At 60.8% G+C, this 15,077-nt stretch overlaps 2 protein-coding genes across 2 annotated transcripts; both read right to left on the bottom strand.

Moving 5' to 3' along the window:
• Window positions 1-3,778: 3,778 nt before the first annotated feature.
• On the bottom strand, window positions 3,779-9,822 carry BIN2 (bridging integrator 2). The gene is given in 14 exon segments (XM_074164982.1): window positions 3,779-3,826; window positions 3,829-4,024; window positions 4,059-4,192; window positions 4,381-4,734; window positions 4,736-5,108; window positions 5,418-5,500; window positions 5,757-5,832; window positions 7,193-7,278; window positions 7,389-7,496; window positions 7,596-7,691; window positions 7,933-8,027; window positions 8,297-8,351; window positions 8,529-8,609; window positions 9,745-9,822. Coding segments are annotated over 14 exon segments (1,863 nt in total).
• A 1,210-nt stretch (window positions 9,823-11,032) lies between these two features.
• Window positions 11,033-13,570, bottom strand: CELA1 (chymotrypsin like elastase 1). The gene is made up of 8 exons (XM_074164951.1): window positions 13,414-13,570; window positions 13,198-13,280; window positions 12,969-13,069; window positions 12,574-12,699; window positions 12,345-12,481; window positions 11,540-11,685; window positions 11,281-11,430; window positions 11,033-11,165 (listed from the first exon to the last, which is right to left on the bottom strand). The coding sequence occupies exons 1-8, from the start codon at window positions 13,454-13,456 to the stop codon at window positions 11,148-11,150; spliced, it is 804 nt and encodes a 267-aa protein (XP_074021052.1). The 5' UTR covers window positions 13,457-13,570; the 3' UTR covers window positions 11,033-11,147.
• Window positions 13,571-15,077: the final 1,507 nt, after the last annotated feature.

Here is a 15,077-nt window from a genome sequence, read left to right on the forward strand (position 1 = left end):
CGCATCGGCTCCTTCCAGGCGAAGGGCTGGGGGTCCTTCAGAACTAAACACCCCCCCCCCAAAAAAAAAAAAAAGGGGATAAAAGTGATAAATTCACACCCAATGCTGCGACGGGGGGGGGTGTGGGGGGGCAGTGGTGGCGACGCTGCCGAGGTTTTATTGGGGAGGGCAGGGAAAAACGAGTCGCCGACTCCGTGATTCCCTCTCAAACCGGGAGAGCCTCAAATTGCCCGAAAATCCTCGCGAATCCTCCCATGGGGGGGCTCGAGGTCGATGCCGCGACGGAACCAGCGGCCGCCAAAGCGACCTCCACCCCCCCCCCGGGGTGGCTGGAAACCTCGGTAACAGCCCCCCCCAGTCCCCGTCCCCCCCCCAAAAAAAATAATAAATAATGATGTCCTGCAATGGCTCCGGTGCTGGGGCACAAGTGACTCAGCGGCTCGGCGGGGACACGCCGCTAGATGTCAGGAGTAAAATAAAATTTAATATTTTTAGGGTTGTTTTTTTTTTTTTTAAAAAAAAAAAAAAAAAAAAAAATAAAAGAGGATATTTAACGGCCGGAGCGCGGCCGGGGAGCAGGAGCGCGGCCGTGCAGTGCCGGCAGGATACGTCTCGGGAGGATGCTGACCTTCCCGGCGACCTTCCCGACGTTCGGAAACGGGGCCGAATTTCTCCGGGTCTGACCCTTCCCCCCTCCCCCATAACCTTATCCCACCCCCCCCAACCCCCCCCCCCCGACTCACGGTTTGCAAAACAGCCCTTGCAACCCCGGGTTTTGCTTTCGAGCCCCAAAACCTCAGAGTTCACAGTCACAGGGAATTCGGGAAATACTGTTTCCCCCCCTTCCCGGCAGCGTTTGGGGACGGTTGTGGGACATTTCCCACCGCCCAGGGACAGGAACCTCGAGCCCCCACAGCCCCCCCCGAACACAACTCCCCCCCCCCCCCCCCCGGCTCAATCTCAGGCTGGTGTGAGCCACCGACTCGTTAAAGCTTTGCTTTAAACCCAGCTTTGCATTAAATATGTATTTTCTTTAAGCCCAGCTTTGCATTAAATACATCTTTTCTTTAAACCCAGCTTTGCTTTAAATATGTATTTTCTTTAAACACAGCTTTGCATTAAATAATTTTTTTCTTTAAACTCAGCTTTCCATTAAATACATCTTTTCCTTAAACTCAGCTTTATATTAAATACAACTTTTCCTTAAACCCGGCTTTGCATTAAATAATTTTTTTCTTTAAACTCAGCTTTACATTAAATACATCTTTTCCTTAAACCCAGCTTTATGTTAAATACATCTTTTCCTTAAGCCCGGCTTTGCATTAAATCAATTTTTTCTTTAAACTCAGCTTTACATTGAATACATCTTTTCCTTAAACCCAGCTTTACATTAAATATATCTTTTCCTTAAACCCGGCTTTGCATTAAATACATTTTTTTTTGCTTTAAACCCAGCTTTGCATTAAGTAAACATATTTTTTCCTTCAACCCAGCTTTGTTTTCAAACCCATCGGGCTCCTCTGGGATCCACACAGGATTCCCAACCCCTGGAACCCCAACCTTCCCCCGGGAGCAGCGGCCGCTGCTTGGGTGGCTTGGGAGTAATAAATGGGTGAAACTTCTCTCCCCCCCCAAAAAAAACCCCCGAAGGTTGGGATTTAAGGGAAAAGAGGAAGAGGTGCTGCTCGGTGGAAGGGGAGCTGATTCGAGCCGGGTGCCTCGGAGGTCGGGAAGTGGTGGGAATTCCCAGTGGGAAACACAAAAAACCAGTTTGGCGCCCCCAGCGCCCGCGAAACGGGTTCCTGGGACCCGCCGAAGGTTTAACCCAAAATTGAGGTGGGGGAAGGACTCGTTTGGGCGTCGAAACGTCAGCAGTTGAGGAAAGGGAAGCTCCCGGGGGAGGGATGCTCTGCCCGGGTACCCCCTCGCCGCTCCCGCCGCGGGATCACGGGAAGGAACTCACCAAATCCAACCGGGAAGGAGCCGCCGGCTCCACGGCACGGAAAAACCCAGGATATTTTTGGGGGGTTACCTATTTGGGGCGGGATCCAGCCCCCCAGGGCACCCACAGGGGGGGCTGAGGGAAGGGGGGGACTTCTTTCCCCAGCGCGCCGCATCCCTACGGATCTCCCTGGGTGTTTTAAAAGCGACGCGGGGATTGTAAAACAAAAAAAAACCAAAACCCCAACACCCAACCTCCATCATCTTCCTCATTCCTGCTCCGGGGCCAAATTGCTCCAGAGCCGTTCCCAGAGCCGAGCCCTCCCTGCCCCCCGGCTCTGCGCTCGGAAAGCTCTTCCTGCCATCGGGGATGCTCCCTTCCCATTGCTCTTCCCATTCCCTTTTCCTTTCCCCTTCCCTTTCTACTTCCCATTCCCCTTCCGATTTCCATTCCCTTTTCCCTTTCCATTCCCTTTCCCCTTCCCCTTCCCATTTCCATTTCCATTCCCATTCCCTTTCCCCTTCCCATTTCCATTCCCATTCCCCTTCCCCTTCCTCTTCCCCTTTGTCTGCCCCTTCCCCTCCCCATTCCCATTCCCCTTTCCCTTCCCCTTCTCCTTCCCATTTCCATTTCCATTCCCCTTCCCATTCCTCTTCCCATTCCCCTTCCCATTCCCCTTCCCGACAGATGGAGGACGGGATGACCAAACCCTCCCCGCAGCCCCCGCTCACCCCCATTTCCCCTCCGTCACCCCCAGCAGTGGCGTTTTGCCCCCCCACCCCTTCAACATTCCCGCTGGATTTTCCCACCCCGGGTAGGATCAGACCTTTCCCCTTCCCGTTCCCCCAACATCCCCCCCCCCCCCCCCCCTCCAAAATCCAACCGGAAAACCCCCAACCCAGAGCCGACCTTCCGCCTTCTCCCCCAAAACCCGCCGCATCGCCGGGGGGCACGACCCCGCTGCAAATCAAATCAAATCAAATCAAATCAAACCCCTCGGTGGGGGGGGTGGGGGGGGTGGGGTGGTGTCACCCCAGGAGCCATATGTTGTGTCCCGTCCGTCCCCCCCCCAAATCCCAGCCCTTACCTGTGCCCGCTGTGCCGGGGCGAGCGGCTGCCGGCACCATGTGCGGCTCCCGGTCTCGCCCCGGCGAAGGCGTAGCCCTTTTCCTGCCTCACCTTTCCAGTTCGGCTGGAGACGACGATTAAAAAAAAATAATAATAATAAAAAACCAAAAAAAAAACCCCCCAAAAAAACCACACCCAGAAAGAAAAAAAAGAAACCAACCCCCCCCCCAAAAAAAAAAAAAACCCACCCTCCTCCGTTAACCCCGTCCTCGCCGGGACGCCCATCACCCGGCCTCGGGGTGACACTTGGCGACGGGGGTTTTGCTTCCGTAGCGGGGGGTGAGGGGGGGTGTGTGTGTGGAATTTTGCAGCACCAGGGGGTAAAATTGGGGGGGTTGGGTTGGGTTGGTTTTTTGTGGTGGTTTTTTATTTTTATTTTTTTTTTTTATTTTCTTGGTTTTGCGTGGCAGAGCGTTCCCCCGGAGCCGGAGGAACCGGCTCGACGCCTTTCCCTGAGTCACCTCCGTTGGGTGCCGGGGGGGGCGGGGGGGGGGGGGGGGGCAGGGAAGAACAGGGTGACAAATCCCTCCGGCACCTGGGTTCAGCCGCTGGTGGAGACACCCCCACCCCCCCTGATGCTCGTGGTGACCCCCGGATGGAGATTTGCCCCCACCCCCCCCCACCCCCCCCAGCCGGCATCTTCACCACTTTTTCTGCCCTTGGCTTTTATTTGGGATGGGCCGGGGGGGGTTGGGAAGCGCGGAAAGGTTACGGTGACACGGAATGATCCGCCCGTGGCACCGTAAAACACCCGTTTTTTCCGGGCCGGGTGCCGGGCTCACAGGGAGGTGAGGATCTCGGTGGGGTCCTGGGGGGGGGTCGATGTCGTTGGGGGGTCCTGGCTCGTGTCCTGCTCCGACGTCTGGGCACAGTCTTGCTCCTGGGAGAGACACGGAGGTGACACTGAGCTGGATGAGATGGAGACTTGGCGCTTCCATCAAACCGGACTCGAGAAGGACCCCGAGTCCAGCCTGGGGGGGGGGGTGTGTGTGTGGGGGGGGGGAGTCGGGTGGGTGTCTCGCCCCGCAGCGCCGCTGCACCCACCTCGGTTGGGGAGGCGGAGGGGGGGCTGCCATCCCCGGTGCTGCTCGATGCCACCTCGAGTGTCACATCCAGCCCCATCTGCCAGCAGAGGAGCGTCACACGGGGCTGGATTGTCCCATGGACACTCCCCCCCCCCCGGCCCCGTGTCCCCACATCCCCACCATCTGCCCCGAGAAGCGGTTGGGACCCCCAACGAGCCGGTCACCCACCTGCCACGGTGGTCCCCGCCACGGTGTCCCCACCTCCCGGCACCAGGACTTTCTTACCTGAGTTTTGGCCACCTTTGGCCCGACGTCCATCACCTCCACGCTCTCCTCGGGCTCGCTGTGGTCGCCCGTGGCATCGCCCAGCCGGCACGGCTCCTGCCCGCCGCCCGGGGACGGACACGCCGGTGCCTCCGCCGCAGGATGGGGGACATCGGGGGGGACAGCCGGGGCTGGGGACGGTGGCCCCCCGCGATGTGCCTGACCCTCACCGTCGGTGGCCACGTCGGGGGCTTCGCTCGCCTCCAGCCCCGCCGTGGCTTTATCCGGCTCCGGTGGCGCGGTGCCGGCGGCCTGGGCAACCGCCTCGGATAAAATCAGCGATGCCAGGGAGGCGGCGATGCCCTCGGCCCCCCCCCTCTACCCCACCGGTAGCCCCCGCTGGCTCCGGACCCTGCCTTTCGGTGAGCCCGGGGGAGCCGGTGCCTGGTGCCACCGATGTCCCCCGCTCGTGGGACGGAGCTTCGGGGCCGGACTCCGGACCCTCCTCGCTGGAGATCGACGCCGTCTCCGACCGGGACCCACCGCTGGCGGGGGACGCCGGTGGCGAGCCGGGGACGGCAGCCCCCAGGTCCCCGTTGGAGACGGTGTCGGTGGCACCGCTGGCCACCCCCGGGGACGCCGGCGTCGCCTCCTCCGCCACCACGGGCTGCCAGTCGGGAGCCTTCCCCGGGCAGGGGAACATGGCCGGGGGGCTCACCGGCGAGGAGATGACCAGCGAGCGCCGGTTGCTGCGTGGGGGGAGGACAGAGGGGGTTAACCCCCCTCCTCCGACACGTCCCACAGGCACCATCCTTGGGGACACAGGGCACCACGGCGTCATCCCCCCCCCCCAAGCTTGGCAGGTGATGCTTCCCCATCCGGCGGGATCGGCAAACGACCCAAATTAATTAACCCAGCACCACCAAAACGCCCTCAACACGGCGTCATCCCAGGACTGGGGGCTGCTTTTTGGGGGGTGGGCGTGTGGGGGGGTGTGATTTGGCCACTCGGAAGCCCCCCCCCCGACCTTGTCACCGGAGCTGGCCCCGCTCGTTTACCTGGGGACGCCTTTAATGATGAAGACTTTGCTGGAGTGCTGCTTCTCCAGTTTGCTCATCACCTCGTAGAGGTCACGGTTGAGCTGGGGCGGGGGGGGGGGGAAGAGAAACACATCAGGGGACCCCCCCCAGATGCCACCCATCACCCGGCAGCACCCTCAAACTCCTCTAAATTATTAAATTAAACCAAGAACCACAAGGACCCGGCACCGACGTGGCCGGAGACGCCGGGGGTGGCTACAGGGCTGTTGGGGAGGGTAAGGGGGGGGGGTAGGGGGGGGGGGTAAGGGGGCGTGGGTGTTTTGGGGTCCCCCCCTTTGTCTCCCCCCCCCTCCCCACCTTGCTCATCTCCTTGTAGAAGACATCGCGGAGGTTGGAGATGTTCTGGAAGATGGTCACGTAGCAGGCGATGCGGCTGCGGGAGGGAAACGGCGGTGGGAGATGGGGGGGGGTTTGGGGGTTCGGGGCGGGGGGCGGGGGTGTCTCGGGGTGCTGAGCACCCATCCGGCCAGCACCCGTCCTGCGGGGTCCCCCTGGAGATGGGGAAGGGCCATTCGACCCTCGGGGGGGAGGACGAAGCGGCCCCGGACGTTTGTCCCCGCGGCCGCCACGGTGCTGCCACCTCCCGGCTGTCACAGCCCCCGCGTCCCTGGGGGCCACCACCGTGTCACCACCCTGCTCTTCCAGGAGAAACCCCCCACTTCTGCCCCGCCGTGGGGGTAACGGCATGTCCCCGCCGTGTCCCCGTGCCCCCCGCAACGTCGCCCGGCCCCCCCTGTGACACCCCCAGCCCTGTGACACCCCCGGTCCCTGCAATGTCCCCCAGTCCCTGTGACATCCCCAGCCCTACGATGTCCCCCATCCCCTGTGACACCCCCAGCCCTACAATGTCCCCCAGCCCCTCCAGTGTCCCCCAGCCCCCGTGACATCCCCCAGTCCCACGATGTCCCCCACCCCCTGTGACACTCCTAGCCCCATGATGTCCCCCATCCCCTGCAATGCCCCCCAGCCCCTGTGACACCCCCAGTACTACGATGTCCCCCAGACACTGTGATGTCCCCCAGCCCCCGTGACATCCCCTAGCCCCCTGATGTCCCCCAGCCCTGTGACATGCCCCGGCCCCTGCGATGTCCCCCATCCCCTGTGACACCCCCAGCCCTACGATGTCCCCCATCCCCTCCGGTGTCCCCCAGCCCCTGCATTGTCCCCCAGCCCCCGTGACATCCCCCAGCCCCTGCAGTGACCCCATCGGCTGTGACAACCCCTGGCCCCTGCAATGTCCCTCAGCCCCTGTGACACCCCCAGCACTACGATGTCCCCCAGACACTGTGATGTCCCCCAGCCCCCGTGACATCCCCTAGCCCCTGATGTCCCCCAGCCCTGCGACGTCTCCCAGCCCCGTGATGTCCCCCAGCCCCTGTGACACCCCTGGCCCCATGATGTCCCCCATCCCCTGCAACATCCCCTAACCCTTGTGATACCCCCCAGCCCTATGATGTCCCCCAGCCCCTCCAGTGTCCCCGAGCCCCTGCAATGTCCCTCAGCCCCCATAGAATCATAGAATCATCCAGATTGGAAGAGACCCTTGGGATCATCGAGTCCAACCATCCACCCTACACTACAAAGTTCTTCCTACGTCCCCCAGCCCCACAATGTTCCCTGGTCCCACGATGTCCCCCAGCCCTGTGGTGTCCCCCAGCCTCTGCGCTGTCCCCCATCCCCTGTGACACCCCCATCCCCGTGATGTCCCCCAGCCCCCCTGACACCCCCGGTACCTGCCATACAGAACCGGCAGCTCCTCCCGAAGGTCCTTATTCAGATCCTCAAACACTGCTTGGGCTTTATTAAACTCCTCCTCGGCCTGTGGGGAGGGAAGGGGGGGCCGTGGCTTTGTCGGCAGGACCGGGACATGGTGGGGGGGGGGGGGCTGCGCCGGGGGAGGGGGTGCTGGGTGGGGGGGTGGTGTTCAACCTTGGCGATTTTTGCCTCGTCCTTTTTCTTGGCGCTTTGCAGAGCTTCCAGGTGGTGCCGGGCGCTGTCGTAGTCCACCAGTTTACGGCCCCGCTTGGCGATGCGCTCCTTGGAGGGGGGGGGGGGGAAAGGCATGGTAAACCAGGATCGGGCCCCCCCCCCCCCCTCCCCATCCCGTCCCTGTCTCCACTCTTGGGGGGGGGGTACCTTAAAGTCCCCGAACTGAGCCAGGTAGTTCTCCATCAGCCGCAGGGCTTGGTCGGCCAGTTTCGCCTCGTAGTCGTCCCACAGCAGGTCATTGCTCTGGGGAGAGGGGTGGAAAAAAGGCGGGGGGGGACGGGACACATGACGCAGGAGTATAACACCCAGATTCCCCCCCCCCCCATCCCCATCCCAAGCCTCCCCCCCCCCATCCCCATCCCAAGCCTCCCCTCCAGCCGTACGTGCCGGGCTGCATCCCCAGGGACCACCCCCCCCTACCCCCCCCCGGGCGATGGTGGAAGGGGGACCCTTGGGGACAGCGGGGGCACGTCCAGGGGCTCACATCTGCGATGGCTTTCAGCTCCTCGTGACCGTCCCAGTCGCTGCTGTAAATCTCCTGCAGCGTCTCGGCCACTTTCCGGGAGCTCTCGTGCATCACTACGGCCCGGAAAAACCCCAGCATTTATTACTAATTAGTACCTATTGTTAATTATTAATATTTATTATTATCTATTATTATTCATTATTTATTATTATTTATTATCCTGGGTAAGGAAACACCGTGAGGCTCAATCCTTTCCCAGCTCCTCCCTGGTTCCCATGGGGTTTTCCCGGTGTATTTCCAGGACTGGGGGGGGGGCCCAGGGAGAAGCCGGTGGTTGGGGGGGGCTGGGGGGGGACTGGGAGGGGGCTGGGGGGGGGCATACCTTTCACCGCCCCCAGGAAAGCCTTGAGGTCTTTGTAGAGTTTATTGCCTTCATTCTGCAAAGCAAGGCGGGGAGGGGACAGGTCAGGGATGTCCCCCGGGGTTCACGGTTGTTCCCACCAGCCCAGTGGGGACAGAGGGACCCTGGGGTCAAGGGCTGGTGTAGGGGTCTCCCCGTGCCCCCCCCCCCGCCCCCCCCCCTCCCAAGCCCTTTCCCCGCTCCCCGGTGCGACCTGCTGCAGCTGGAAGTTGTAGGCGCTTTGCTCGAACTGCTCGTCTTTGGTTTCCACCGTTTTCCCCAATTTTTGCAAGACCTGGGATGGAGGGAGATGGAGCCGTGGGAAAAGTGGGTGCCGTGGGACAGTACCCCCCCCCCAACCCCCCCGTGAAAACCCCTCTCGGGGGGTGCCGAGGGTCTGGCAGAGCCGATGCCGAGCAGGGATTTGGGTGAGGGCTGCAAAATTTCGGCGTTTTCCTTGGCGCTTTTATTTTTGAGGGGAAAACGGTGACTTTTGGGGAGGGGGGGGGGCCTAACTCATCACCCCACCCCATCGCACCCCATTAAGCGCAGCCCTACGGACCCCCAAAGCACCCACGCGTGTGAGTGCGGGGGGCAGGTGAGACCCTGGGTGCTGCCCCGCCGGGCACCGGTGACGCCGCGCCGAGGATGAGGATGGTCTGTGGCCTCCGGAATCGCCATCGTAGGAGCGGGAGGGGGGTTTGGGGTGTCTGGGAAGAGGTTGACATCCTCCCCCCCCCCCAGCCCCGGGAAGCGGCCGGAGCCTGGTCTGGGCTGATACAGCCCCGGGGGAGCTGAATTTAGCACCGAGCCCCAGCCAGGAAACCCCACCACATGTGGGGTTGGGGGTGGTGGTGGGGGGTGGAACTTCACATCCCCCCCCAAAATAGGAGTCACCACCTGCTTTTTTTGGGGGGAGAAAAAAGGGAAAGGGACGCCCCCAAACAGCCCCAAAATTGCCCCGTTTCTGCCCGCTTCCGGAGCCCTTCCCCCCTCGCTTCCTGCGTGGCCGGTGCGGGCTACGCCAGGGCTCCTGGCCCTGTCCCCACACCAGGTCCCATGGGGGGGACTGTCACCTCCCTCCAGCCCGAGGGACCCCCGTGCCAGCAGCGCACGGTCCCCCCGTAACCTCCGGAAGGTGTTTTGGGTGGAAAACTCCCACTTTCGGAGAAGCCACCGTCTTCCAAAGCAGCTTGGGAGACCTTGGGGAGATGCCACCAAGCTCAAAGCCTTGGAGCAACCATGACGTTGACCCAGAAGCGCCCAACGTAACACCCATGGCTGCCAAGCGGTGCCCGTTGTGCCACCCCCCTCGGCGCCGCGGTGGGGAAAAAAAAAATAAAATCAAGAATAAAATAAAATAAGGGATTTTTTTTTTTTTTTGGGTGGGGGTGGGGGATGGGGGGAGGTGTCTGAGTGTCGAGAAGTACCTTCTCCTGGGCCCGGCTGAAGCGTTTCTGGACCTGCTTGGCGAAGAGCCCGGCTCCCCCGGTCTTGCCCTCGGCCATGGCTGCAGCTCGGCTCCCGCTCCGGCTGCGGTTTGACGTTTGCTGCGGAGGAAGTTCGAGGCGAGGCAGCTGCCGGCATCCGCCGAGCACCCGGGCACCCCCCGCCACGGTTCACGTGCCCCCCCCCCATCCCCCCCCCACCCCCGGAAAAAGCTCCCCCGAGCGCCCAGTGACAGGGGTGGGACAAGCGGGTGATGGGGAACGGCCGCCCGCCTCTTGATTCCTCCACCAGCATCTGGGTTTGGGGTTAAATTGGGGTTTTGGTGCAATTATAGAATGGTTTGGGTGGGAAGGGACATTGAAGACCATCCAGTGTCACCCACCTGCCCTGGGCAGGGACACCTCCCACCAGCCCAGGTTGCTCCAAGCCCCCTCCAACCTGGCCTTGAACCCCTCCAGGGATGGGGCAGCCACAGCTTCTCTGGGCAACCTGGGCCAGGCTCTCACCACCCTCACACCAAAGAAGTTCTTCCCCACATCTCAGCTCAATCTCCCATGTTTTGGTTTAAAACTGTTCCTTCTCATCCTATGGCTCCACTCCCCAAACACCATCCCTGGAGGGATCTAAAAGCCGGTGCTGAGAGACATGGGTCAGTGGTGGGTTGATGGTTGGTCTTGATGAACTTCAAGGTCCCCTCCAACCCAGGGAAGTGGTGGAGTCACCATAGAATCCCAGAATGTTTTGGGTTGGAAGGGACCTTAAAGCTCACCCAGTTCCATCCCTTCTAGTGGCTGGGACATCTTCAAAGAGACCAGGTTGCCCAAAGCCCCCTCCAACCTGGCCTTGAACCCCTCCAGGGATGGGGCAGCCACAGCTTCTCTGGGCAACCTGGGCCAGGCTCTCACCACCCTCAGAGTGGGGTGAGACGGTACCAGCCACCGAATCCGACATCTCTCATTTAAAGGAGGTCATTTTTGGAAGAGAAACAGGGACAACAGCAGGGAAAAATCCTGATGGGATCACCCTGAATCCCTCCTTGTCCCCCCTCTATCTCCAAGGGCTCCATCACGGCCACGAGGGGATGTGCAGTGTTTTCCCCTTTCCCATTATCCCAAGGAATTTCTGGTTGCCCCGAGAGCGCGGGGCCGGTTGCTTTTCCCCACGGCGTGAGGAAGAGGAGGGAGGTGGGTGAGGGGATGCTCTGGAATAGGGGAGAGAAAGAGGATGCTGAGGGGGTGGAGGAGAAAGCATCCACCGACGCCTTGGATTGAGGAACGGATTTTTATTGACTCTGGCTACGGGTTTTAAACCCCTGGGATGGAAATGTGGGGCAAGACCATGTCCATCGCCCGAGCCGGGGACTGGGCTCTTCTCCTGCCTCTGCTCAGTTCTGGGCGATCACCTGGAAGGAGAAGAAAGGCCACGGTGGAGCCCAGCAGGGATAGAGCATCGCTGCAATGAGAGCGCCAGGTCTCAGCCTCCAAACCTCCCGCCCCCAGCCCCGCCGTCGCCCTTACGCTGGAAATCCAGGAGATGTAGGCAGAGACGCGGGTGAAGACGGTGGGTTTCTGCTGGACGTTGCAGCCCCGTGAGGAGACGAAGCTGGTGACGCCGTGGACCTGGTACTGCCCGTTCACCGCGCAGTGGAGGGGGCCGCCGGAATCACCCTGCCGGAGCCGGGAACGTCGGGTGAGATGGAAGGAATCGGGAGATGCTGGGGTTGGGGGGGGTGTGGGGTGTGTGTGTGGGGTGGGAAATGGGGTGCCGGGGCCGTACCTGGCAGCCGGAGCGCACGCCGTCGCCGCCGGCGCAGACCATGGTGGATTTGACGGTGGAGCCCCAGTAGGAGGAGCTGGAGCAGATCTGGTAGTCCACCACGGGGAGGTAGGCCTGCAGCAGGACGCTGGAGAGTTGCCCGTTGGCTGCGGGCAACCAAGAGCCGGTTAATGCCACCCTGGCAAAGACCTGCCAGACCCACAGCCACCACCGAGACCCTTCTCCTGCATAAAATTGTCCCCCCCACCAACCCCCCAAACCTTGGCATGATTGCAGCCTTCCAATATCTGAAGGGAGCCTCCAGGAGAGCCGGAGAGGGACTCTTTGTCAGGAGATGGAGTGACAGGACAAGGGGTAACGGTTTTAAATTGGAAGAGGGGAGATGGAGATTAGATATTAGGAGGAAATTCTTTCCTGTGAGGGTGGTGAGGCACTGGAACAGGTTGCCCAGGGAAGCTGTGGCTGCCCCATCCCTGGAGGGGTTCAAGGCCAGGCTGGATGGGGCTTTGAGCAACCTGCTCTAGTGGAGGTGTCCCTGCCCGGGGCAGGGGGGTTGGAACTGGATGATCTTTAAGGTCCCTTCCAACTCTGACCATTCTGTGGGTCCTATGATCCCTATGATATGGGTCTATGGGTTCTATGATCCCACCCAACGTTGGGCAACTCCATGCCCCGAGCGAAGCCCAGCGTGATGCCTCCCCGGGACATCAAAGGGCTTAAAAATACCCTTCAGCTTCCCCCCCCCCCTCCCCGTTTCCCAGGTTTTCGGGGCGCCCCGGCCCTAAATCACTCCATCGGCACTCACTGCGGGTGAGCCCCCAGCCCGTGATGTAGCAGGGGTAGTTGTTGGACAGGATGGTTCCCTCCTGGGGCAGGACGGCCAGCTTCACGTAGGAGTTGAGGGTGGCGTAGCTGCCCAGGCGGAGCAGGGCGATATCGTAGCTGGGGAGAGGAGGGAGAGGACATTTCAAGGACCCCGTTCCCGCTGATGCTCCCCCCAGATCCAGCCCCCCCTCCCTCCAAGCCTGCGTTACCCCCCGGCGACGTTGTTGCTGTTCCAGTAGGGGTGGATGATGATCTTGCTCACGCTGAAGGTCTGTTCGCTGCCGTCGTTCACGTTCAGGTTGTGTTCCCCGGCCACGACGCGGAAGTTCATGTTACTGCCGGGGAGGTGGAAAAAAAAAACCCCACACAGGATCAGACCCAAAATTACGATTATTTCGGGAGAGAGTTGATACAGAAGGGACCAGCGCAAGAAGAAGATGCTCCCAAAGGTGAGCCATGTAACCCCTCGATGGAGGGGGCAGCAAAGACCTTAAAGGACCTTTGTTCTCTGGGTTGGGGCAACCAAAATTTCTCCTCAGAAAGGTTTTTGGGTGGAAAAATGGCTTTTCCACGAGAGGAAGGAGGGGTCCCCGCGCCTGCTCACCTGTCCACGCAATGGGCTGCCGTCATCACCCAGTTCCTCCGGATGAGGGACCCTCCGCAGGTGTGGTGCCAGCCTCCGTTGGCGTAATACTGGAGGGAGATCTGGGGAGGGGGGAAAGCGAGACACAGGGGGGTGTGTTTGTGTGTCTCACCGTGTGCTCCCGGGGGAGGGCGAGACCCCCACGGGATTTACCCGCTGACCCCCCCCACCCCCCCGAGAAGGAACCCACCTGGGAGGGCCACGCGTGGGAACGCGCCTCGGTCCCACCGACCACTCGCTGCACCCCATCGAGCTCCTGCTCGGAGCAGCGTCCTGCGGGAGAGAGGATGGGGAAGAGGAGGGGGGGACACAGACACACACACACAGAGTGAATCGCTAACTCACCCAGGGGGGGTCGTCACCAGCCAAGGAGGCCGATGGCTTCCCGCGGGGGATGAGGACGCACCGCAGAGGGCGAGGGCGGCCAGGAGCACGAGCTGCAGCATCATCTCGGACCACGGCGACGCGTCGTCTGAGGCCGGGACCCTGCGCCGCCGGTGGCTTTAAAGGGGAGGGAGAAGGAGGGACGGGAAGAAAAGCAGGTGGCGCAGCCTTGGTCCCCTCTGCCAAAGCACACAGGGCCCCTGAGGTCAGGGCTGAGAACCCTGGGTGCACCCCGAGTCTCCCTCGGCTTTGGGCAGGCAGCCCAAACCCCCCCCCCCCCTCCCCGCACCGGGAGGAGGATGCTCTGCTCCTGCATCCTCCTCTTCTGCACATCCCGGGCACCGCTGTCATGAGTTTAGCCCGGTCTCGAGCCCCACGGACGCCCCAAGAGGCGGCTCCCCCCAGCGCCTTCATCTGCAGGTTGAACTCCAGGAGCTTTATCCAACACAGGATAAGTGTTGGATAAATCCCTGTGTTGCTCCTGGGATGGGGAAATCGAGGCAAACGCAGGGCAAAAAAAAAAAAAAATCTACCCCTTCCCCCCCAAAAAATCCACCCCCCCCAAAGAAAATCCACCCCCCCCAAAGAAAATCCACCCCCCCCAAAGAAAATCCACCCCCTCCAGGACAGGCGGCACCGGAGAAGGGACAGGGTGAGAGCTACACGGGGAATTTTGAGGTTAAACGAAACACCAACACGTTTTGTAATAAAAACCTGATTTCTGGCCAAAACAGTTCTATTCCTGACACCCCCCCCTCCCAACCCCTTTTTTAAAAAAAGAAAATGAGGGTGAACCTGCGGTGGGAAGGGTTTTTGCTCCACTCATGGAGGAGTCACTGGGAATTTGGGACAGCGGGGATTATCGGTTCACCCGGTTCAAAAAAAAAAAAAAAAAAATACAGAAGGAACCCCCCCACCTGCTGCATTTCTGCTCTTATCTCCCAAGGAAAACACGCGATTTCACGGGAAAATGGTCTCAAAATAACCACTTAATTTGTTTTAGCAGCGCAGAAGGGAACAGGGGGAGGGAGGGCAGCAAACGCCTCGACTCAAATTGGAACCACCCCAAATTTGACACCTCATTGCAAAACCGGCTTTAAATCCACTTTTGGGCTGGAAAAGGGAGGTTCCGGGTAAGAAGAGGGAGGGAAATTATCTGAGGGGAGGGGTGGGAGCTCGGAGGAAGGCGGAGACGGGATGTCAGTAAAATAAATCCTCTCTTTATTTGAGGTTGTGTATCCAAAGACAGGTTCTCCCACCTCCGCGCCACTTCCAGGAGGGGTTTCCCCCCCCCTCTATAAATGAAATGGCAACCGAAGTGGCAGCTACAGTAGTCGGGTTTGAAGAAAACCAGGGGAGGGGGGAGATCTCACACCCGGGGGGCCGGTGAGAGCATCTCCGGGAGGACATCGTGGCGCGTCTGAGCCCTGCTATCCCGGGAAAAGCCTTCCTCCGGATCAGCACGAGCAGAATCGCACCAAAGAATCATCACCATCATCATCATCATCATCAAAAATAATCATCAAAATTCTCCCCCCACCTCCTCAAGTCAAGCCTGACACCGAAGGCAGACACAGCCCAACCTCTCCCACCCCGGCAGCGGCGATGCCCGGTGCTTGTGGGGGGGCGAGGGGAGGGTTCCCTGGCCCGCACGGGGCCACCATCACACCACCATGACCACGCCGT

This window comes from Numenius arquata, chromosome 29 (assembly GCF_964106895.1).
Source record: "Numenius arquata chromosome 29, bNumArq3.hap1.1, whole genome shotgun sequence".
Lineage (NCBI taxonomy): Eukaryota > Metazoa > Chordata > Aves > Charadriiformes > Scolopacidae > Numenius > Numenius arquata.

Bases quoted from the DNA above. Each gene is read 5' to 3' on its own strand.
- CELA1 (XM_074164951.1), bottom strand. From the start codon at position 13,456: ATGATGCTGCAGCTCGTGCTCCTGGCCGCCCTCGCCCTCTGCG. The intron at 13,281-13,413 runs GTGCGTCCTCAT...TCTCTCCCGCAG, and splicing joins GGCCGCCCTCGCCCTCTGCG to GACGCTGCTCCGAGCAGGAG. The intron at 11,686-12,344 runs GTGAGTGCCGAT...GGTTGCCCGCAG, and splicing joins GGGCTGGGGGCTCACCCGCA to CCAACGGGCAACTCTCCAGC.